The following is a 26,337-nucleotide window of genomic DNA, read 5'->3' on the forward strand; positions in this document are numbered from 1 at the left end:
CGTGTGGCGTGCGGTAAGAATGCCCATTGCGGTAATGAAGTGTCTGACTGTAATCTTGCGTAACGCCACCGCAGCGCGTTTGAGCGTTTCGTTTTGTTAAAGCTTGCTGTTTCCATTAATTTTACAGCTCGCCCCGTGAGTTACCTACGAGACGGACTATAGGTATATTCTACTAGCGGTGGCTACACAATGTAGCTCCTATACAAAATTTGGACCGCTCATTTAAGTTGCGTCTACGTTTACCGACCTGCCAGCGTATTATGGATGTCTTTATCCATCTTTGTCCACGTGATAAAATAACTGTCACTTTTTAACACCGTGGGATAGAAAGTGAAGGACACCGTTTTATCGCACTGTCACGTAGACAAGAACGACCATCATATCCGTACTGTACTCAAGTAAACTCAAGAAGGTGTGTTACGATATATTTAGCCACATTGGCCTTCTCTTTATGCAGACTGTACACAACGATGATTGGTATAAGTATAGGGAAGGGAATAGCGTAAAACTTTTGCCATAAACACCTAGTCTTATTTTAATTACACACAAAGTGTGATTTAGTGGCAGTAAACAAGTGTCAGTAACAAGTTTTATCCCGTTTTCAAGGTGTTTATGTCATGGAAATTATAAATATACCTAGAGGTAATAAAATATAGTAGCAATTTGCCACGCCCTAGGATAAAATTGCGTTTTTAATAAACCTTTTAATATTAAGCGGTTAGATGCAGGATGAATGACGTTGCCTTGGTCTCATGCCGGTTTAAAAATCGCCTGGAAATATGAGTTACCTACGACATAAGCTTTACTCGAGTCCTTTTTTAGCATGGCTAAGAATAAACTTTATAGTTGGTAATTTTATAATGTAGCGAATCTATGTTGCGCTGCATTATGGTTAACCCCACGAGTATGCACGGGATTGCAGCGAGCGAGTCTTTAGTAAATAGGTCAACGGGACGTAGTTTAGGGTAAATTTGCCGCTTTTTCGCGTGTCCCAGTGGCGGCATAGCGCAATAAAAAAAATCATAACTTGGGATGTAGGCAACGTATTATAAATAAATTTGTATTTTATAAAGAGCATTTTCTAGAGAATTGATTTAATCATTTCGATAAATTAATGCGTTATCTAATAAAACAAGGGAAGCCTTTCTATCGTTGTCCCGCCCGGCACCTGTTTTGTTATGACTTAAATATACCCCCTATAATCTTCTTTGTCTATTGAATAACGGTTAGATTAAATTTACGACGCAACGCAATAGTGCGGTCTGTTGGGCATCGATTAACATCGAGTGTGAACGCGGAAACAGTTTAATTTATTTAAAAACAGGTAAGAATCTCTTTCAATATATTTTGGTACGACTACAATGACATTTGTATGGACGCTTAATATGTTGGTACATAGTTGAAATAAAAATGTTTATTTTATAATAATAGTAGTGTTAAAATATATAGTAAAATAAATAAGTGAATCGGTTGTATTGTGTAGGAAATATCGCTTAAAAATATTATTGGCGAAATGTCGCGACATTTGTATGGCGACATTTATACGGGTATTTTGACCATATAAATGTCGATTGTGGCATACAAATGTCGACATAGTGTCATACAAATGTCGAGAACGTGCCATACAAATGTCGTCAGGGTCTTAAAAAGGAAACAAAAATAATAAACAAAAATAAAAACTACTTTTATTTAAAAAAAAAAAACAAATAATATGTATGTAGCTCTAATTTGCATGTAATTATGAAAAAGTGGTATTATTTATTTTTAATTTTATAAAATTGTAAGCAAAGGCTAAAATGCTCAGTTGATATTTTTGACAAGTGCTCAGCTACTTACGAAAAAATGGGATCTATATCTGAATCCCTAAAGTCTTTTCTCCTATCTTTGCATTACCTAATATTGTTTGTCATAATGATCAGTTATCCTAACACTCGTATACCCTAATTTTGGTTTCCCTATTATCGAATGGCCGATTTTTTTTTGTCCTGATATGGTTTTCCCTAATGGCACTTTCCATATTGAGTATTTATCCTAATATTATGTAGCATAATTCTTTTTTTGCCTAATTATTGTTAGGCCTAAAAATTATATATCCTAACCATCATGTTACCTAATTTTACTTAGCCTATCGTTGATTGACCTAACACTCGTATGCCCTAATTTTGATTTCCCTCCTAACCTAACCCACTTTTATGGCAGCAATTCGTTTTTGCGAGGATCACAGTTCTAACCTAACCTAACCCACTTTTGTGGCAGCAGTTCGTTTTTGCGAGGATCATAGTTCTAACCTAACCTAACCCACTTTTGTGGCAGCAGTTCGTTTTTGCGAGGATCACAGTTCTAACCTAACCTAACCCACTTTTGTGGCAGCAGTTCGTTTTTGCGAGGATCACAGTTCTAACCTAACTTAACCCACTTTTGTGGCAGCAGTTCGTTTTTGAAAGGATCGTAGTTCTAACCTAACCTAGTTTTAACAGCAGTTCGTTTTTACGATGGTCGCAGTTCTAACCTAACCTAGCCCACTTTTGTGGTAGCAGTTCGTTTTTGCGAGGGTCACAGTTCTAACCTAACCTAACCCACTTTTGTGGCAACAGTTCGTTACCATTAATTATAGAAAGTAATTGTTATGATAACTGATGAATAGGAAAAGTAACTGTTATGACAATTGATCATTAGGGCAATAGCCATTAGGTCAAAACAGTTAGAGCATATTATTTTATGCCAAACATTGTTAGGAATTTCGAAGAATATGGTAAAAAACATTAGGGATCTTGATAGTTATGGTACAAATGCTTAGGACAAATGAGTCTTAGGCTAACTATTACATTATGGAAAATAATCGTTATGACAATTGATCGTTAGGGCATGTGCCCATTAGGACTAACCAGTTAGGGCAAGTGACTTTAGGACAAACGTTGTTAGGGATTCAGAATGACACCCGAAAAAATGTAGGGTAAGCGAGCAAAAATCATTAATAATTGTGACTGGGTACGTTAAGTTCGTCCGATTTTTCTGCACAGAGCGCGCCACCGTGCTTTTATCGTTAGCTAAAGCCGGCCGCATACAATAGCACTGCCTGGACAACATGAACATAAGATAAAAAGATTACTCAAAACAAAGTAATTCATACGGATCAATCCTTCAATCTCGTTCGAGATCTCGAAAATATTAATCAAGATCTCGACCGAGATTCCCTGTCAACGAGATTGAATCTCGAAAATTCGTGCGAGATCTCGCGAGATCTTGAAATTGCGAGATCGAGATTGCATTCCCTAGTCATAAGTCATAAATGTCATGATCGCGCAGTATCGTCATCCAACTGATGAAGTCTCACAAAAATGTCTACTGTGTAGTAGGTATGTGTACAAAATTCTAAAAACGCTTTGACATTAAAAAGAAAGTATAGGGTCCGATTTTCCCCACGGGGATCCACGATGTTCTTTTGTTTCACAAATGCAAAGTATCGGTTTTATTAAAAATGCACGATACCGTGGGAGTCGGCAGTGGGTAATTACCCACACATACATACACTCATTGTAAATATTGACTTGAGTAGCTAGGACACAGTCGTTTAAACGCAATCGCGCCCCGATACTATTTATTACGCGATTGATTACTTCTAGCATTATATTAATGCTATTGGTACCTGTTTAATGTTCAAGAACATTAATGATAAACCATGCAGATGACCAATGTAACTTTGACCCCGGGATGCATAACAATGTGTAACTGAAGAACGAACTTATAATGGCCACAGTTATAGTATCGACTTGATATGCTGTAGCGATAGCCTCAGGAAATGCAACGCAACTATGTCATTAAAACCCTTCTTTTATTGTGCTCAGCTTAACATAATTCTACGCTACAAAACCACAGCATAATCTCCTTAATTATAATTTATTGCGCATATTTACTCGCCCTACATGCTTTGCGAAGCAAAACTTTAAAGAATCCTAGACGCTTGCATACGGGCCGCCGCCTAAATGCCAAACATCGCAATCCCTTTACCTTTACACAAAGACGCATTCCAAATTTGAAATTCCAAAATGGCAGCGCGTCAGTAACCGTTCAGGGATGTCATTGTACACCCTTAGCGAATGCGCCGATTCGAGCTCTGAGGCAAACTAGTATAAGAACGCTCTACGATTACGCATAGTTATTAGACAGGTTTAGATCAAATTACAGTGGTTTGCTAAAGAACCTGACTCGACCACCCTCTCGCAAACAATGAAAATATACGGCCAGTTTACCAAAGCGCATGCGCGACACTGCGTTGCAGCGTGGTGCGTTGACCGGCGTGACCTCGAGGTCAAGCGGTCAGTGTTAGGGCCCGCCTACACTACCGCTACTCTATGAGTCTATGGTAGGTAGCCCTAGGCGTTGCAGGCGTGGGAACGTGTGAAGGCGACTTTGTATTGAGGCTCTGCAAACAGCCGATATGTTAAGCTCTAACGTGTCTAAATCTAACTGTACTGGAGTTGGGTCTTCGTTTGTCACATAGAGCGTTAAGTGGCTTTAAGAATGTTAGGTTAGGATTATATAGAGTTAGTTGAAGTTATATAGAGTCAGTCCTATCACCTTAATTAAAGTCCAGACGCTGATAAACATAAAACGCGTTTTTTTTATTCCATCGGTTAAATAATTACCGTCTATAAAAGTTAACTCGATATTTCAATATTCTGCTAATCGCGGTAAATGTTTATGGCTTCATTACACGGGTATTGTCGCCTGCATTAATTCGGAGCAATGATAGGATCTAGGGTAATATTAATCTGAGAGGCGCCTGCGCGAGCGCGATAATTGAAGTATAGGCGGGATAGGGTTGCCACAGGCGCTAAAATTTATTTATTTCATTTTAAAAGTATGTATAGTGAGCTGCTAAAGTGCATACCTAGATATCCACTTTTATGAATTAATTTCATTCATAACGTGGGTATGCACTTTCACATACTTACCACTCAAGGTACAAAACGCAGTGACTCGGTATCCCATTAGGTACATAATAGTTACCACATTTTTCTTTTGATTGACGGAACAAGATAAGAGTTTTATTTCTATATTTTATTTAATCTATAGGAATTATACGCGTATTTATTAATTTAAATACTATTATATTTAGAAAAACACATTATAATGGTTGACTATTTGAGAAGTCCTTTTGGCAAGTCTGCCATTTGTAGATTTTTCTTTGTGTAATAAAGTTTATATAAATAAATAAGCCCATTCGGAAAGATAATTTAACCTATTGTTGAAATAGTTGAATTACAAACAAAACTAGAAAACGTAAAATAATATTGTAGGTCACTACTGTCACTAGCTAATAGCCAAGATGAAAATTGTACAGTCACCTGCAATAATATATTACTCTTAGAAGGGTGCAAAAATATCTGACACGATCTTATTTGTGGAGCCATAAGAGCCTGTCACATATTTTTGCGGCCTTTCAAGAATAATATATTAGTGCAGGTGACTGTACACATCAATAAACGCCAAACGAAAAGTAAAAAAAAATGTACCGGGATGACAAATGCTACGAAAAGTCACGCGACTATTTCCATACATTATTTAAGTTTAGATTGGCGTTTTTATCAACGATTGTGATCTTGGCTAGACCCTTGGTGATTTGGCAACCCTATGAAATTACTTTGACATGCGACGCGCAAGATTCTATATCGTATCGTATACCCTTTCATGCTCTGAATTTAAATAAGCACTCCTGTCCTTCGCCCCATAACTCCCATACAATTTTATATGCAATTATAATCCATCATAGCCGGTGCTTGAGTATTCTTACATTTTTAAAACGGGACCCTATTACTAAGACTTCGCTGTCCGTCCGTCCGTCCGTCCGTCCGTCTGTCTGTCACCAGGCTGTATCTCAGGAACCGTGATAGCTAGACAGTTGAAATTTTCACAGATGATGTATTTCTGTTGCCGCTATAACAACAAATACAAAAAACAGAATAAAATAAAGATTTAAATGGGGCTCCCATACAACAAACGTGATTTTTGACCAAAGTTAAGCAACGTCGGGCGTGGTCAGTACTTGGATGGGTGACCGTTTTTTTTTGCATTTTTTTCCGTTTTTTTTTTCATTATGGTACGGAACCCTTCGTGCGCGAGTCCGACTCGCGCTTGCCCGGTTTTTTTGTTATTTACTTGAAAGCAAATAGTGTTCATAGATGCAACTACATGTACTTACCTGCCTACAGTAGAGGTAAAATTAGTCTTTATTTGCAACTTTTACTTGCATATCCAATTATGAATTTGGGTAGTACACGGATTCAGTGTTCCCATTTAATATTGTTTTTTTTTTCAGTTACTGTAAATTAAGAACAGAATAAAGGTTGACCCACGTTAGACCGGGCCGACGGGATCGTGTCCGGACTCGGACTGTCCGGGCCGCGAATTTACAAAAGCTATACTATTTCAGTCACGACTCAGATTCTAATACGTGAGCTTTTGTTTATGCATATTACTTGACAATATCTATACCGTTTCGGTAAAAAGTAGTCACTGAAATGGATTAGCTTTTTGCATACATATTTTCAAATATTATTCACGCCAAAACCTAGTCGAGTTTAGTAAGTTCAGTCACGTTTGAATGTGATATCAAAATTTTAATAATACTCATTTACTCAAATGGTTTAGATTTTGTCGCGATATATTTAAACATTAATGCTCTCACAATACCTAGTCGAGCGGAGTCTCGCCGTCATTATTCAATATTATTCATCGAGTATTATTTGTACGACACTAAAATTCACTGAATATTGATTTCAACAATTATTTTTTTTACTAAATTACTTTTCACCTAGTATTCATGTAAATTGCCAAAAAAAGTAGTTTAGGTTAGTTTGATCTGCAACCTCCAAGAAAACGAAATGTTGCTGGAAAAGTGGGTTAGGTTAGGTTAGAACCACGACCCCCAAGAAAACGAACTGTTACCAAAAATGTGGGTTAGGTTAAGTTAGAACTGCGACCCTCAAGAAAATGAACTGTTGCCAGAAAAGTCGTTCTATGTAAAAAAAAGTCGGTTCGCTGTTTGGTCGCAGTTCACCTAACACGCTCCTCCTCGCTTCGCTCGTCGTCGCACCTATCTTGACTCAGTGAAATCTGTCAAATGACTAGACGATATCGAATTAATAAATATGTAGCAAATTGAATGATTTGACCAAAGAAATGTACTCCAAACGTTGTACACATAATAATAATCTACTTAACAATAATTCTATAAAGTAAAACGTTGTCATGATGAAAATTTGGCGACTGTTGGTTGCCAAAGTAAATCATCTCCGAAAAGTTGTCTGGCAAGTGAAATTCGGACAATAAAACTTCGGAGAAAAGGCAGAACACCGTAGTAAATCTTGGTCCTTAAATAAATCATCTACTTCGTTATGTACCAATGTATTATAAAATACAGTCAACTTATAATTGTATTACGATTTCACATTAAACATGTCCTAATAAGATATCTCAACTGATATAGTTCTTAAATGGAAAAAAAATATATAGGCATTTTTAAGTAATTAGCACGAACGGTAATTAATACAATACAATCGGAGTCATTACTAAAATATTATGCAAGTTTTAGATCGCAACAAACTAGCATTTGTAGCAACAATATCCATATTAATGTAGCCAATAAAGCCTATACGATTTCAGTAAATTTCTGTACTGTAATGGATTAGGGTTTGGTCAAGTTTTGTCCAAACAAAAGCTAATCCAGTTCAGTTCGCATCTGGACCTTATCAGTATAGGCTTTGTAAATTCGCGTCCGGGCCGGAGCTTCCGGCGCTTACTTAATTCTATGACAGATGACAGGTGATCACGTGATGCTTTCCATAGATAACTAAGCTCCGGAAGCTCCGGCCCGGACACGGCTTGGTCTAACGTGAGTCATCCTTAATATCGAAAGTGGGATAATTTTGAAAATGGCATACTTACTCAACTAACTACAAGCAGTTTTTGTGATGACAAAAACGAGTGTTTGAGATAATGAAACATCGATAAATCTGTCATCGATAATATATTTATATTTATTTATAATATGTAATTTCTACTGGCTGTAGGTAAGTTACCGAGAAATTTCAATAATGCAAATAAATAACAAAGCGGTACATAATTTCTTTATTACATTTTATTTGTGTTAAGCGGTGGTGGCCGAGTGGATATGAAAGCGGTGGTGGCCGAGTGGATATGACGTCCGACTTTCAATCCGGAGGTCGCGGGTTCAAATAATCCTGGCTCGTACCAATGAGTTTTTCGGAACTTATGTACGAAATATCATTTGATATTTACCACTTGCTTTTCGGTGAAGGAAAACATCGTGAGGAAACCTGCATACATCTGCGAAGAAATTCAAAGGTGTATGTGAAGTCCCCAATCCGCATTGGGCCAGCGTGGGGACTATAGCCCAAGCCCTCTTGTGAGTGAGAGGAGGCCTGTGCCCAGCAGTGGGACGTATATAGGCTGAATGTTGATGATGATTTTATTTGTTTAGCACTTAAAAATTAAAACGTAAACTGTAGTAGTAATAAACATATATACAGTGCCAAAACAATAGAAAACTACAAATATATCAATACCTAGAGAAGAAGATATCGAACGTGTTGTGTATTTCGCGGTAGTTTCTTATATCAGTATCTTCTTATAAAATGTAATAAATATCTAAGTATAACGTAGGTAACATCGATAACAGACATGTCGATATTTAATTTTGTCAATCACTTTATTTTGCCACAAAAACTTCATAAGCCATCCGACACCACTACCCTCTCTACACGCTGGCCCATCTTAAGGGCCGGTATGATTTCCCATCGTGTATAGGAGCCATAAAGGGGCCCACTGATTAACAGTCCGCCGGACGGTATCGGCCTGCCAGTTGTTCGGAACTGTCAAAATTTTGTTCTAACTGACAGGCCGATACCGTCCGGCGGACTGTTAATCAGTGGGCCCCTTTAGAATCACACGTTGTATGGCGGCGGCTATTCGTGTGACTTAAGAATCTTAAGATGCAATCAACATAATGACAGTGATGATCATTGAAGATAATACCTATGTTTACGCTTTTAACCTGGTTTCGGAGTGTTAATCAAAATGTATTAGTAAATTGCTATCGTTTTCGATATGATCGCTGTAATGGGATCAATTTGACGTGTCCATGTCCAAGGTTATTTATGCGGTTAATGTGAATAGATTGAGCTAGTACAGATTTAAGGGCTGCCGTTACGTTACTAACGTTAGGCCGTTATATCCTATTGCAATTAGGGCCACTACCTATCTAACGGCTTAACCCTTAAATGCATAGTGTTGCCAAATGTCTACAAAGCAATAGACAGCTCACAGATTAAAAAAAAAACTTACGTTCTCGCACCTTTATACCAAACGTCAAGTAGTAGGGTGATGATTTAAGGGTTAAATTTACGCAATATTTTTAATTTATAAAAATTACATTCGTGTTAAGACGAAAAGTCGGAAAGCTTGGAAAAATCAAGAAGTTGATAATTTTTAGTATGATTTTGAACGGTGTTTTCGGGGTTTGAAATTATTTTATATTTAAAAACTTTATCATAGGTATATCACAAATAGTGTACCTTTCTAATGGTAGTAAAAAAATTCATATATCGATTACTGAAAATTACATATTTAGGTACATAAATATGATTTAGCCAATTCAACTTCTAACACTGATTTCGCAGTGAAAATCGAAGTTATATTTTTTTTTACTATTTTTCCTAGAATCGGCAAACAATGATGTGATACATATATTAATTTCGGGCAAAAAGAAAAAATCATGCATTTAAGGGTTAGTCCGTCTACGCTAATGCCCCGATTCGAAATTTAAGATATGTCAATTAATAGATCTAGAAAAGATATGGATTAGATATGTCAGTGTCAAATGTGACGTTTCTTCAAACAAAAATGTCACTTTTGACACTGACACATTTAATCCATAACGTTTCTAGATCTATTACTTGATGTTTCTAAAGTTGGAATCGGGCGGTAAGTTACTTGAACAGAACAAAGTGAGGCAGTGTCAGTATTTACGTCATATTTTCATAGAAATTGACTTTCATGCTGACATTGCCAGACTTTGTCATTGCAAATGCCATGCAAAGTTAGTTGTTACTCTTAGATAATTTACAAATTAATTATATTTCCGTTTTTTGGTTTACATTCAAAGGTAACCTGTACGGATATGATGGTCGTTTTTGTCTACGTGACAGCGTGATAAAACGGTGTCCGTCACTTTCTATCCCGCGGTGTTAAAAAGTGACAGTTATTTTATCATGGGGATAAAGCCATCCATAATACGCCTGCTGTACTGATATGATGGTCGGTTTTGTTTACGTGACAGCGTGATAAAACTGATAAAACGGTATCCGTCACTTTCAATCGCGCTCTGTTAAAAAGTGACGGATATTTTATCACGTGGATAAAGCCATCCAATTCCATACTAGGCCTGCTGTTCCCAGCGTAGTATGGGCGTTATCACTTATCAGTCTTCTTTATTTACTAGACTCTAGTAAGAGATAGGTACCTACATCTAAATCTTAATTTATATTCATGAACAAGCAAAGCAACTGTCCCATTTACATCAACTTCTTCCTTTACAAGTTACAACTGATTAACATGAACCATTATTGGCACTGGCATCCCATAAACTACAGACGCGATGAGCTACCTATTCAGGTTCCAGTACGGAAAGTGGACTAACGTCGGCTGCGTCCGTCAGCGGTACATACACTGTTTTTATACTTTTTACAGTAGGTACATATATGGTGCTACTTTACCGAACTAGTGCGATAATTAGCACATTACGTAACTATGTCGAAAACTTAAAGGGCCATATGTACTGTAAAATGTTGTCCGATGTACGTACGATACATTTGCGAATTTCCTATTTTTCGCACTTATATCGTAACTATTACAGTAGGTACATAATATGGTGCTACTTTATCGCACTAGTGTGATAATCAGCACTTTATGTGACTACGTCGAAAATTTAAAAGGGCCATATGTACTGTAAAATGTTGTACGATACACGTGCGAATAGGTAATTTTCTACATAGTTGTTAGACTGGAGTCTGGACTATATAGTCGAGTAGTTTTACGATACTTGAATAACAGGACAAAACGCAAAATAGTTATTTGTACAACAAGAGATCAAAGTTTGATATTTCTTCGAGTGCTTATTTTGAGTCCCGTGCAAGCGAAAGATTCTATAATAGATTCACGGGCGTATAGCGAGTGAATCTAATTTAGAATCTTGAGCGTAGTAAGGGATTCAAAAGCGCACGAGATGTAAATAACTTTGATCTCGTGTAGTACACAAAATTTTTCACCCTAAGCAGTGAGAACATACCTAGAGGGACAGAGATAATAGAACCCAAGTATCGAACTTGTATTAGACCCCGCATGTTGCAATGACATTTGACCATAAAGGTCACTTGAATGTCATTTTGTCTCACTCAGTGAGCAAAATCGCATTTTGCTCACTGAATGAGACAACTCAGTGAGCAAAATGCGATTTTGCTCACTGAGTGAGACAAAATGACTTAGTGAGCAAAATCGCATTTTGCTCACTGTTTTTAAGAAGCAAAGTACCCTTGTTCGAGCTGCTGAGGTGAAAATGACATTATTTACGTACATGTACCTACATACAACGTGCAAAATAACTTCGATTTCAATGAACCCACTTAACATCTACATACAAGACATAAATCTAAAGACCTACAGCTATTTACGATTATTACCAATCTCGCGCCTTCTTGTCACTTGTTGTCGGAAATCTGTAAAAGAAGTTCTCGAGCCATAAACAGCCAATGAATAAAAACTATAAACTGAGATATCAAAGCAGTTTGCATGTACTAACAGCAACACTATTAACTGTCCATCGGGGGACCTGATGCCTGTTATAATAAGGTCCACCCATGGACAGTTAACAGTTTTATGGCTCTTCTACACGATGGGCCATCATATTGGCCCAAGCGTGTAGAGAGGGTAGTGGTGTCGAATGCCTTATGGCGCGGAAGTATGGCGATGGGATGGCCGCGGTGTCGGTTTTCCGTCCGCACATCAAAGGTAGTGGGCCTGCGATGGCGCATACGTGACCCATTCCATAGTGCGTGTTCTCAACTATCGCATGGCCATCTAGCTGGTCCAGCGCTGGGCAATCGTGTAGAGGAGCCATAACCATCGCATGGCCATCTCGCTGCTCCAGCGCTGGGCCATCATGTAGAGGAACCATTAACAGTGTATTGATACATAACGCAGTTACCCGAATAAGGATGAACACCCCTGTGCAATGTTGTTCAATGAGAACCAGTACAAGTCGCTCATTAATTCAGTCTAAGATGGTTGTAAAAATTCGAGACATCTTTTAATACGCTATAATAGTACATTTAGAAACATTCGTATTTGTCATGCTACTTCAGTCAACCTCAGTACTTTTACTAGATATTTGTACCGAGACTGACTGAAATAGCAAGACTTTTTTTAAACGTGGCATAATTGTTTTATAATTCTGATAAAGATTAAGAAGCCGATATTTAGTTGGAATTTTATTTATTGCATCGAAATTCAAGTGGGTACATAAAAAACACTTTAATGTCCTAAGTCATTATCGCTTGGTAGGGTGTCCAGAAGGCTGACCGCATTGCCCCCCTGAATAGCAAATTAGCAATGGTCAATTGCTCATCCGCTGAGTGAATATAGGCGGCCAGCCATCTGGTCACCAGAAGCCTATAAGGAGTATTAAGGCGCTTTCCTAACTCCTTATAGAGGCGACGCGTGCTTTGGCAACTTAGTTTGTAAGGAGTAAGGAGATTATGCGATGCGCATCACGTGACCAGCAAAAGTAGTTTATTTTTTAAGTTGTAGTTTGATTTATAATTTCTATAACATTTAAATGCCTGTTTTAAATATAATTCAACATGTTTATTTAAATAATATTTCTAGCTTAAACATACATTCTGTGTACACAAAAACAAGCCTTTTTTTCATCAGTCGTAAAAAATGTCTGCCATAGCATGTCATGTTGTTACTTAGCTGCGAAGTCGCTAGTTAGCACAGCATTCCCGGATTAATGGCCCTTTAAGTACTCAAAGTTCATTTACATTTGATATATGACGGGAACTCGCACCCACGTGTAGTATCTCGAACATGTAACAATAACGTACACCATTGGTACAGTCAGCAAAAGTAAATAAGCGGGTGAGATTTTTCCGTTTAGCATCTTTTGCTGCTGCCTGTACCAATGGCGTATAACAAAAATTATACGTTCCACGGGTAAAGGTACCTTATGGCGGTCGCCGCCATATTAATTCAGTGAATCGGTGCTATGCGACTTAAGCGCCAACCGTCTTAATACTCTTAATGCCCCTTTACTCGTGGAACGTCACAAATGTAAGGCTTTTCCTGGCAGAGACCATGGGATTGCCTGTATTGTCGTTTGTCATGTTCTAGGAAAGCTATAAAATAATCGCGCTTGCTAGGGTTGACCGGTATTTAGAAAAACGCTGATTTTTTACAAGCTTTCAGCAGTAATATGTGACGTTCCACGGGAAAAGGTACCTTATGAGGGTTTCTAGTTTCGGAGATATGAAATGTTTTGTAAAGAGGTGAAAAAATGCTCAATTTTTTTTTATTGTGTGATCTGAAACCTTAATGCGTAACGTTTGTTTACCTGTTTTTATTTTTGTTATAAGTTAGTTATAAGCCTAGTAATGTCGTCTCAGAGTTTAGTAGAAAAGGTACCTTATGGAAAAAGGATTGAAAATTCCCAAAAAAACTAGTCAATACGGGAAAAGAAGTTTGGTAGTTCTCTACCAATTTCCTGTATTAGCATTCTGCAAAACTAATTTGATAATTTCAGTTCTGGTTGGGGCGCCTCGCAAATATTATGACCGTACATAGACCGACATCACAAATCCAAGTAGTCTGCTATTATACCAAAGTTACTCTCGTCAAGTCTTTCTTAACTAGAATAATCTTCATTTGGTTTGGTCGCATGCAGTAAATCAGCCATTGGTTTGCTGAAAAATGCCAATACCCGACGCATTACCTTATGGAATATCTGAGGTCATTGAACCTCAATGCCGCTTATCTTCAATAGAAACCGAAATATATTATTGATAAGAAATAGACGATTTATACCATTACCAAAATATTATTAGTTTATCCTAACTGTTCCATCATCATCATGCCTCATCATGTAACTTAATCACAAGGTACCTTTTCATTACATACAAATTATTGGTCTTTATTAAGATTATTATGACGAAGAACTAATTAAATTTGGGGCAGTTTAATGTAAATTAATATTTTCTATTCATAAAAGATAAACTGTAATATGATTGATATTTACTAGTGATGTATTATTAGATTTATTTCCATAAGGTACCTTTTCGTAAATGTATGGAGCAAATACTGTTATTGTTATGTAAGTTTAAAGTGGCATAAGGGGTTAAATATAGTATTTAGTTGGGGTTTTAGGATTTATTTCATTTGAATGACAGAATTTCTTTCATATGTGCTCAGAAAAATTGATTGTGTGTGACATTAAAAGTAAAAATATTCAATTTTGTGATTTTATATGAAAAAGTCAGAAAATACATTTTCACCTCTAAATCGGTATTGTTTGTTGCTTAAACTGTCTGTCAGTGTCGTTTTCTAATAGATAAAATTTAAATCTTGAGAGCTCATTGCAATCAATCGTGAAAATGAAATAAAACTTTATTTTCAAGAGATTGGTTAGTATACACATAAATCAGTCGATATCAAAAGTTTCTATTTGCATACAGAACAAGTCGCAATATTTTTTTAATCTCAGATATATAAGGTATTATTATTTGTAGTCAACTATGTAACTTACTTCAGGAACATAGTTTTTTAGGCGGCTAAACTTAAAACTTCTCTATCGTAAAGTTGCTCATTTCACAACATTATTTTCAAAAAATCATATCTCTGTAACTACGCAACCTAGAAGGTTGAACTTTTGTGTTATCGATAGCTTATTTATTGTAGATTACTGGGGTATGCATAACTCCATACCCGCCATAAGGTACCTTTGACCGTGGGACGTCACATATGCATGTACTTAAATGTAAAACCTAGAACCTCCCATTCACGGTCCTGCTTGCAGTACGTCCATTATCTGCTGAGAAAGTAATGTAGGTTAGGCATTAGGGGTCATCCATTAATTACATCACACGTTTAGGGGGAGGGAGGGGGTCAAGAAAATGTGACATGTTGTGACAAGGGGGAGGGGGGAGTCATAAACTTTGTGACGTCACTTTAACTTCATCAGTAACCGAAAATGTATTTAAATTATTTTATACGCTAATTATCATTTAAATAACAAGGTTTTGAAACGATAATCGTTTTTATTCGTTAAATTTTATTTCTTAATCAGTTTTGGGTTATAAAATTACTAATATTTATTTTGTCAAAAATATTTTGATAAAATATTAAATAAATATTTGCCGATTTAGTTGAAGAAATGTGACGTCACACCAAGTGTGACAAGGAGGGGGGGAGGGGTAAAAAACCTAGAAATTCGTGTGACGTAATTAATGGATGACCCCTTACCATTTCCCTTTATTAGATATATACTTAATATGTATATACCTACAAAGACTGCGATCAGTATCAGTAGTAGGGTTATAAATTTAAACACATATGGAGTACATATGTACATACATATGTTCATCTTAAAGGCCGGCAACGCACTTACGACCCTTCTGATGTTGCGGGTGTCCATGGGCGGCGGTAATCGCTTGCCATCAGGTGATCCGTCTGCTCGTGTGCCTCCTTATATCATAAAAAAAGTTTAATATATTCCTTATTTCATTATATAGGTATAGTATAGGTACCTACCTATGTAATAATTGTCCTCTGTAGGTATCGCTCGAGATGTACAAAAGTGATGGTTCGCGGAATGTGTAGATCGGCTTATGGCAAAACGTGGGGTCTAAACCCAAAGGTACTAAGATGGATCTATACCATGATGGTAAGACCAATCATCTTGTACGGATGCCTGGCATGGTGGCCAAGGACACTAAAGAGCACATGCAGGGATGCCCTTATGAAAATACAAAGAACGGCATGCATGGCTATTACTGGCGCGTTTAGAACGACGCCAACAGTGGCGATGGAGGTACTGCTAGACCTCTCGCCGCTACACCTAGTGATACAATCTGAGGCGCGGAAATCGCTACACAGGTTGACCCTAACAGGCCTCTGGAGCGATAGCAAGCCAAAGACCAAACACACAAACATGGAATGTGACAATTTCATGAAAAGGATTACGAACATGGGCTGCGATAAGATGCAACCCAAGTTTGTGTTCCATAAGAATTTTAACGTTAAAATTCCAACAAGGGCTGAGTGGACCGAAGGTCTTGAAGCACCAATCTCTGATGAAAACGACATCATATGGTACACAGATGGGTCTAAGACAGAATCTGGTACGGGGGCAGGCATTTATGCAAATGACTTTAGTAGTAGTATAAGCATGGGCAATTACGCCACTGTCTTCCAAGCCGAGACATTCGCTATAATTGCCTGTGTGCATGAGAATATAGTTAGGCGAACCCAAGGGAAGAATATCTATATACTCAGCGACAGTCAGGCCGCTCTCAAAGCGCTCGAAGCTCCCAGAGTGGACTCTAGACTGGTATATAATGGCGTCCAAGCCCTGAACCAGCTTGGAAGGCAAAACAGGGTGCAACTGGTATGGATCCCAGGGCACGAGGGATTCATAGGCAATGAAAATGCAGATGAACTCGCCAGAGCCGGATCTGTAAGTAACCTTATAGGTCCGGAACCATTCGTGGGGCTCTCACAGGGAACCATCACAACGGCTATTAAAGACCATACCAAGACCAAACACCAGGAAGAATGGGATAGTCTGACGGGTCTAAAGCATGCAAAGCTCTTTATGCAAGGAATAGACTCCGGCTGGAGCAAAAAGCTTTGGAAACTTAGCAAAAGACAACTCCAAATCATAACGGGGGTGTTTACTGGCCATTACGAGTTCAAAGGATTTCTGGCCAAGATGGGACACTCTGACAACACCGATTGTCGTATGTGTGGCGAAGAGGAAGAGACAGTAAGACACTTAATGTGTGAATGTCACGCCCTCGCCAGACAAAGAATGAAGGACTTTGGAGCAGGATACCTGGAACCAAAGGACTTTAAAACGCTACCCATGAGCTCCATCATCCGACACATGGATATGGTGGGAAAAGCTCTTGAGTAGTTGACGGATCTCTTCTAGGGGGTAACTGCACAAAAGATCCCTATGGGTCGAAGTGTATCCGCAAGGGCCCCCGAAAACAATAAGATAAGATAAGATGGTTCGCGGTAGGCACTCTGGTGCCCTTAACCTGTCAGCAAAATGTCCTAAGGTCTAGCAACCCTACTGTAATATACTTTGGTACTTGCCCTTGCGCATTGTGTTGCTCGTGTTCAGAAATATAACTTTTACAGCTTTTTTGTTTTTATGGTTTTGTTTTGATTTATTTTGACGTGACAAAGCTTAAGTAGGTAGTACTTTACTTCACTTAAGAGCTATGTAAGTCTTAAACAAATTATTCAATTAAAAAATGAATATATACCTTGTAACATAAAAACAATAAAGTTTATGTTAACTATTAAATTTGTGTTAAGGTAATCAAAGTACATACATCTTTAAGCTGTAGTACAGATGCACTGATGCAGTGCATTAGTGCATAATTATCTTCCATCGTATTTTCACGGAAACGTACGAACGTGTCTTGCTATTTCAGTCAGTCTCGGTACAAAAAGTACTGAGGTTGACTGAAGTAGCATGACAAATATGAACGTTTTTAATACATACTTATTAAAAAGTTTCTGCATCCTGAACTACCTACTAAATATACTTAGGTACTTACCTACTTCAGTTACTTCTCCCTTAAAAATATTTCCTTTTGTAAATTTTAAATAAAACGGAAACATGGTAATATAAATGTCAAAAAAATAATTATAAAACATAATAAATAGTTTTTGTCTGGTTAAACATAATAAATAGGCATTTTAAGTTGTAAAATTATTCATACAAGCATAATTAAAATATGACCAAAAAGAAAGACAATAGCAATCGTTGCAATTCGCCATTGTTACGACAGATTTTTTTTAATAGGCTGGTATAGTGTCCCACTACTTCCACTGCTGGGCAAAGGCCTCTCCCCTTGATTTCCACGTTGTTGAGCTTTTTCAATCAGTTATTAATGAAGGTGTCTAAGTCGTCCCGCCATCTTCGTCTAACTTATGACAGCTAAGTTTAACTTAATTAAATAATTATTCAATTCATGAATAAATTGTCCTTGCTACGGTTATTTGACGATCTTATTAAACATAACTTTTAAAATGTAAAATGTAACTGCGAGTGAACAGGAATGTTACGGAGTAACTTTCCATTTCTCTCGGAACTGGCCGCGTAGCCAAGATGCCAATCGCTTACGCTCCGTAGCGATCGAAACGCAACTGTCACTGTCACACTAATATGGAAGAGTGATAGAGAGACAAAATGCTTTTCGTTGTCGAAGCGATAGCGATTGTAACCTTGGCTGGGCCAGCGGATGTTTAAAGAAATGATATGCTATTATGTGGGGCTCATGAAAGTGATTCAGGTTTGCTCATATCATATGTTGTAAATCCATAAAGCCGTTGGTTTAAGAGGCCGTATTTCTAGAAACGTAAACTAGTAGTCACCTGCAATAATATGTTACACAACGAAGGCAGCAAAAATATCTGACACGCCTTATTAGTAGAGCCATAAGAGCGTGTCACATATTTTTGCGGCCTTCGAAGAGTAACATAGGTATTATTGCAGGTGACTGTACCATACATGGCTATTTGAATGTTCATATCGTTCATGTCATTTCAGAATGTCGTTTTAAAATGAGACCATATAGGGTCATTGCGTCAGTTCACCGTCCAGTGCCTGTTTCCGTACACTTGGCGTAGTTGCCACAAAGAATTGTGTATAATTTGAATATATGCCTATTCTTTGTGGCAACTACGCCAAGTGGACGGAAACAGGCACTGGACGGTGAACTGACTGAACCGTGAAGTGACCAATATGTAGACCGGTACATATGTAGGTTCGATTGTAGGTACATACGAGTATGTTAGGTACGGCAGCGACTAGGTTAGTTTTATGTTTATATTTATCTGCCTTTGCCGTAGGTTAATTCCTATATATTTTAATGTTACTCCACGTCCACGATGACTCCACGTAATTCCGAATAACATTTAAGTATCTATACCTTGTCATGTGTACGCTAATTGGTGGCCACACTGCCGAGACATTATGTAGACACTATTGCTTTTGTTTGACTTTAACTTCCAGCCTCGACAAACAACTCCAAGACCCCAAGTCAATGCACTCGGGAGCTTGAAACTAAAGACAAAGTTAATAATAACAACTGTTAATCTTCACACTATAGTTCGTTTTTTTAGCATTAGAAGGTAGGTAAACAATCTTGATGTGTATTTTATTGAAAAACACGTTTTAAAAATAAGTCACGGCAAATATGTAACAATTATGAATCTAATACGATCATTTATATTCTTCTGCTTTCATAAGTAATAGTTACTGATTTTTAAAAAGTGTTTTTCAATTCGTGTAAATCCGATATCGGAGCCGACTAAATAAGCAAAAAGTTACAAAGTGCCTCGGTACTTTTATTATAATTTGTTGTTAAAAAAGCGTTTAGGGCATTTTCTAGTAGCTGTTTTTCTCCAAGCTCATCTGACATCCGATGTTGGATCGGACCATGTGAAAACGCTCTTTAGCTGGCCAGATCTACATTACCTAAGTTTTTTTATAGCCTTACCTCCGTTTGTCATCGTTAATGTCCCTGGCGTAGAACTAGAAATTTGTCCATCACGTCAGACACTGAGCGATTTTTGTGTGAATTGAAATCTTGATTTGTTCGTGTACGCAGGGGCTATTTCTCAAAAAAATATGCGGAGTAAGGCATAAGTCAAATATAATATGGATTAAATAGAATAATCATGGATAAGAAATTAAGAAACTTTGCTAAAGTGAAGGCCTTCAACAATTAATTAATTAATTAATTGCGGTAAGGGCATTTATTTGTGTGATGAACACAGATATTTGTTCCTGAGTCATGGTTGTTTTCTATGTATGTTTATATCGTCGCCTAGTACCCATAGTACAAGCTATGCTTAGTTTGGGGCTAGGTCGATCTGTGTAAGATGTCCCCAATATTTATTTATTTATTTTATTACGAGGAAGGCAACATTTATGTAAAATGCAGTCTTTATTATTAACCTATCCCAAATACTTGTTGAAACTTTAGCCCATTGCTAAACAAAGTTGTTATTCGTTTATGACTAGGCTTTGGAATGCAAACCATTGACATTACTTATTGTTTTCACTGCCGGCTCTATGCCAAGCACTTAGCAAAATGCCTTTAAAATAAATGAATGAACGCAGAAAAACTTTTATTTGTCGTAAAACCTGTCTGCCAGCATTCAAGTTCCAAAAAATAATTCAGATAAGTACTTAAGGTATATTTCTTTAAACAGTTAATAAAATAATTATTTACTGCTTTTACTGGCCACTTAATTCAAAGTTCCAGCAATCTGCCATTAAACGGAAAATAAGTAGCATTTTTATTTGTTTTTAAGTTGTTTGTGACATTTATTTATAGATTTATTTGTCACCGTGCAGCTATAAAATTTAACAGAAAGGGTTTTAAAAACAAACCTGCTTGTTAATTAACATTTATTAGTTTTTGGTCTCTTGTTTGGTGTCTGGGAACTTTAAATCAAAAAGCTTGGAAAAAACCTGAGATTGAATAAAAAACATTCAATCAATTAATTAATTACATTTGTCATTGTTATAAATCGTTTATGATCTAAAAAATTGTTTTTGTAGAACACTTTTTAATATTAAGTCTTTCGATTGTTCCAGGGTATCGGCATTCCTGCTACTAGTCGCAGCAACATGCTGCGTCCCCGCCCCGGCCTTCCGGCGCGACAACAGCCTCACGGTCGACGACAAGAAGGAACAGACCACACACGAGCTGCTCAGCTCCCTAGGCCTCAAGAAACTCATGGTGCCCGCCGCCCACCACAGGAAACGAGTCGCCGAACAAGGCAGGCGGCACGCCACGGGAGACTCCAGAATGTTCGTCATCAAACTACCGCCAAACACCAGCTACTACACCCACGCTGACCCCGCTCCAGCCGCAGCCAGAACTCTACCCCTACAAATGACCGGCAACGGCAAACCAGCTCGAGTATACCATTGGAATCTCCCTGTCCTCCAAAAACTAGCAAAGGACAGACCACAGGCACGGTTTGACGACGACGTCGTCGACGTCGAAAGCACGCCGACGTGGCCCAAAGGCATGAACAACCATCCGAACTCATTAGACTCTTTAGCGTACTACGTTCCCGACAAGAAAACCTCGTTCAGAAAATACTTCTCAGGAAACGGGAAGCCAAAGTCGTTCTACGTCCTACAGAAAAACAAGAATTCGGCGCAGTACCACAGACTACTGCCATAATTCGTTGGTTTAACTATTTTTTTAATAGGCGAGCTGAAAACGGATGAAACTGAACGCGTCTACAATGTAGACGTTTGCTAGTGTCATGCGTTTTAAAAAATATGTTTTAATTTATCAAGGATAAACATAATCATCTATCCAATTTCGAAAATAAATGAACAATTATTATATTCTTAATTTAGAAAGCAAAAAACACAGATTTAGTGGCAAAAAAGCATTTGTTTTAGAACGCTTCCTTATGTTCAGCGTGCAAAATAATTAAGTACCTATGTGTTTTATTTATTGCCGTCGTTACAAATTTAACGTTGGTGCAATAAAACGTTATTTGCACTAATTGTGCCCTACAAACAGCCTTTCTCTAAACACGCTTAGTAATTTATATTAACTGTTTTCTAAGTTGCCCACAATTAAATAGCGATTTGTAACTCGCCGCGCTGGCTGGGAAAACTGTCATTTACTAGCTTATCGCCCGTTTAGCTCTCAACAGACTCAATAAATTATACTAGATCAATATTAGCCTCCATGTTTTGCATCAACGACAGATAATTGCATTATTTATGGTTGATTTTATGGGCAGATTAGACAGACTTGAATGTCAATAAGCTTTTAAATTTAAGCTTTTGTCTTCTTAGAAATAAATTAAATTCAACAGCATTGTCGTAGCAACGTTGCAAAAACGAACACAATAAAATGCAGCTAATTATAATTTTCATAACAGTATATATACCTAGTTGAATTTTTTAAGCTAACCGTTTAGGACTATGAGAGCTCATATTTCTAAACGGTCAACTTCAAAGATTTTAACTGTACCCAAACCAAACAGTGGAAAGGTACTGCTAATTAACTTCACTTATCTTTTCAAATTTAGAACTCGTTTCCGAAAGTTCCCCCTTCTTCAATATTCTTTCATGGAAGTTTGACGTCTAACATAACACTTGCACGGTCTGGGCTATCAAGATCGCTGCCAACTTAGCTTGTTCGAACTATACCTACTTTAAGGCTTCTATAGACCTTACAGCAAATGGCATGCGATTTTACTTAATTTACTGGGTATAGTTGGTCAAACCAAATTTGTCAGTAAATAAAAACAAAAAAAACTATACTCATCCTTTTCTTTTGGGTGCTAGTACTAGCGTAAGACAAAGATAGTATGATTTTCGCTGTCTAATATGTTTGAAATGAGACAGTCCTTTGACAAACTATAAGTTGGAGCAACAAATTTAATCGATCGATCAAATGCCGTAATACATGTAATTGCAAATCGCATGCGACTATCGGTGACGTTTGGAGAGGCCTTTATACAAACGCAAAGGTAAACCAATTAAAGTTGCAACTCAAGCCAGCTCATTTATTGCAGAAGCTTTAATAAAGATAATCCAGTATGTTGATATAACTTTAATGCACTCGATTAAATAAACGACTTGGCCGAGTCCTTCCTGTGATCGACACTAATCAGGCGAAGACCGGGTTTTATCAAACCAACTATACTGAGCCCCTTAAGGGGCCCACTGACTAACAGTCCGCCGGACGGTATCGGCCTGTCAGTTGTTCGGAACTGTCAAAATTTTGTTCTAACTGACAGGCCGATACCGTCCGGCGGACTGTTAATCAGTGGGCCCCTTTATGGAGTTTTACAGCTTGCCTTACGCTTACTAACTTCATTTCATTTTAATTTTAATCTCGTAAGGTCTTATCTATTTTTATATCATTTGAAATAAAAATAACGACCTTGTGGTTGATGATCCTTACGAGATTTAGTAAAAAAAAACCCATAAAATTGGGTGCTAATCAATTGGTAGTTTACCCTTTAAGGGCTATAAGTATGATGTAAATTCGTATTAAGTATTAATTTTGCGAATATTTATTACATACCGAAAAAAATATTTATTATTAACAGTGCAAAACCTTTTGTAAGTAGGTACCTACTTTTATCGACTATAAAAAATGTGCATGTAGCTTAAACATTGTCTGTAAAGCTCAATGATAAAAATATTATTCTACAATTATGATTAATTTATTATTCTAACTAACCCAGTGTTACTCTATTGTAAATAAAAACAAACAGAGTCTCAATTCGACAAGCTCATTTTATGCCATTAATCTTTACTACGTTTTGCCGAATGGCATGGTGCATGTCGAATAGGAACCGTGAATTATTAATTATTGTAAAATAGTTTTAAGATAAATAGGTGCTTAGTTGTGTTAGTAAGGTAAGACTGCTCCACGAATTTAAAATATTTAGGTTAGTAGGTATACCTATGTATGTAATATACTTACACTACTAGGACAAAACATAAAATCGTTAAGAAAAGATCGTATAATCCCATTAAAAAAAATGCTACCATTTACTTTTATTCGAAAAACCATCGACTTTTAGGTTATTTACTCAGAATCACGAGTACTATTGAATAGGACAAAGAAAAAAAGTGTCCCCAGTTTTTCATACGAATTTTGGGTGTCAGTTTTGTAACGGTCCAGTGAAAATGCGTTACAAACATGAAATTTTTTTGGGACACGTTTTTTTTTCTTTTTAAATCGATTGTCCTCGTGATTCCGAGTAGAAATAACCCAAAAGTTGAAGGATTTTCGAAAAAAGTAAATGGTACACTTTTAAGTGGAAATGTCCACCTACCGAAAGCAAGGGGCCTACCGCAAACACCGAAAATAAAAATGATTGATCTCTTAATAATCCAGTGCGATATGACTGATAGAGATAGAGACGCAGATTTTTTTTTATTTTACCTGTACCCCGCAAGGCTAGTAAAATGCTCCGACCAGTTTAATTTTGTCCACAATATTCATATGATTCATAACAACAGAGAGGGTAGCCTTTATACTGAGCACTCGAATAAAGGCACGGCCAAAGTGAGCCCACATACGTAACGTGCATAGTGCATACGTTACGTATGAGTTATGAAATGAAATGTGAACCCTAAAATTTATAAGCTTGGATGGAAACATGCTTGTCATATCCGCATCGCAAATCGCAACGCATGAGAAGTATGTTTCCAATTCATAATTCATAATTTTTTATTGCATGAAAGTGAGTAAGTACAAAAGCATATAAATTCTAGGGTTCCGATTATCATATCGCATATTAGGTATGTGGACTCAGTGTCCCTGCCTTAAAGGTTGCACAAAATCGTCTGTCACCGTTAAAATATTTGCTAGATTTTATTACAGATGTAGTCCATATTTTTCCATCGTATTTTCACGGAAACGTACGAACGTGTCTTGCTATTTCAGTCAGTCTCGTTACAAAAAGTACTAAGTTGACTGATGTAGCATGACAAATACGAACGTTTCCGAGAAAAACGATGGAAAATTTATGACAATTATGCACTACATCTGTACATATATGAGGAGTTTCATGTTTCATAGTCTTCTGGTGACGACGTTAATCAGTCAGTCAATTTAAATACAGTAGTTGGTGGTTGGTGGAACTGGCTCTATTTTTTATGCTCATTAAAAATCAGTAATTTAACCAATTAAATACGGTAAACATTTCTTCCTAGTTTTTGCATTTATTATCTATTTAAGTAAAAGACTCGAATATCATTTAACCCATGCTTACTACTCGTAAGATCGAAGTATGTAGGTATTAGATTAGTAGGTATTTAAAAATATTAAGGTACTATAGTAGCTTACGCTTTAAATTATTTATTAAGTAATGAGGCACTAATATAAGTCGTTATACTTTGATAACAATTTTATGTACAACATTCTTTTCTACGGCTAATAAAGTATTTTATTGAATTTTTGTTATTTTATTTCGTCGAGTAAATTAATATGAGGGTAACAAGCAGCACAGTCTACACACACTCTACATAGTTAGAAGTACTATATAAAAAATAAATAAAAATCTTACACAAATCGTCCCACAGTAAGGGATCATCCATTAATTACGTCACACGAATTTCTAGGTTTTTTGACCCCTCCCCCCTCCTTGTCACACTTGGTCACATTTTGCAAATCCCTCCCCACCTGTGTGACGTCACATTTTAGGCAATTTTGTTTTCAACGAAATCGGTAAAAGTAACTCGGCATTTTTTTAATGAAAATATATTTTTGGTAAATGAAATATTAGTAATTTTATAACACAAAACCAATTAGGAACGAAAATTACTTCCAAAAACTCATTATTGAACTGTACAGCGAATAAAAAAATATAAATTAATTTTCGGTTACTGATGATTTGATGAAGTTAAAGTGACGTCACAATGTTTGTGACTCCCCCCTCCCCCATGTCACAACATGTCACATTTTCTTGACCCCTCCCTCCCCCTACACGTGTGACGTAATTAATGGATGACCCCTAAGCTCAATAATTGTATTCGGGGTACATAAGAAAGAAAGCTCGTGATTCCGAGTGGAAATAATATAAAAAATCCAAAATCTAAAATGCAAGTGGGGGGTTCAACTTTAAATCCATCTAAATGGAAATACCTAAAACCTGCCAAGTGCGAGTCGGACTCGCGCACGAAGGGTTCCGTACCATTACGCAAAAAACGGCAAAAAAATCACGTTTGTTATATGGGAGCCCCGCTTAAATATTTATTTTATTTTGTTTTTAGTATTTGTTGTTATAGCGGCAACCATTGACGTACATAATATGTATTGACATAGATATTATATTATAATATCTATGTCAATGGCGGCAACAGAAATACATCATCTGTGAAAATTTTAACTGTCACAGACAGACGGACGGACAGACGGACAGCGGAGTCTTAGTAATAGAGTCCCGTTTTTAACCTTTGGGTAC

General features: G+C 37.1%; 3 protein-coding genes across 3 annotated transcripts in view; 1 reads left to right on the forward strand and 2 right to left on the reverse strand.

Annotated features, from left to right (window-relative positions):
- LOC134791753 (uncharacterized) overlaps positions 1 to 21,706 on the forward strand; it is an 83,669-nt gene extending 61,963 nt beyond the window's left edge. The window contains exon 2 of the mRNA XM_063762900.1: positions 20,975 to 21,706. Within this exon, the coding sequence (XP_063618970.1) occupies positions 20,975 to 21,572 (598 nt within the window). The 3' untranslated portion in view covers positions 21,573 to 21,706. The remainder of the gene's footprint in view (positions 1 to 20,974) is intronic.
- Positions 1 to 26,337, reverse strand: part of LOC134791716 (uncharacterized) — a 498,190-nt gene that overhangs the window by 259,171 nt on the left and 212,682 nt on the right. The gene's annotated exons all lie outside the window — the stretch shown is intronic.
- The window catches only part of LOC134791766 (large ribosomal subunit protein eL22-like), a 375,980-nt gene that overhangs the window by 185,501 nt on the left and 164,142 nt on the right, over positions 1 to 26,337 (reverse strand). The window lies entirely within an intron of this gene.

The sequence above is a fragment of the Cydia splendana genome, chromosome 6 (assembly GCF_910591565.1).
Source record: "Cydia splendana chromosome 6, ilCydSple1.2, whole genome shotgun sequence".
In the NCBI taxonomy this organism is placed as follows: domain Eukaryota; kingdom Metazoa; phylum Arthropoda; class Insecta; order Lepidoptera; family Tortricidae; genus Cydia; species Cydia splendana.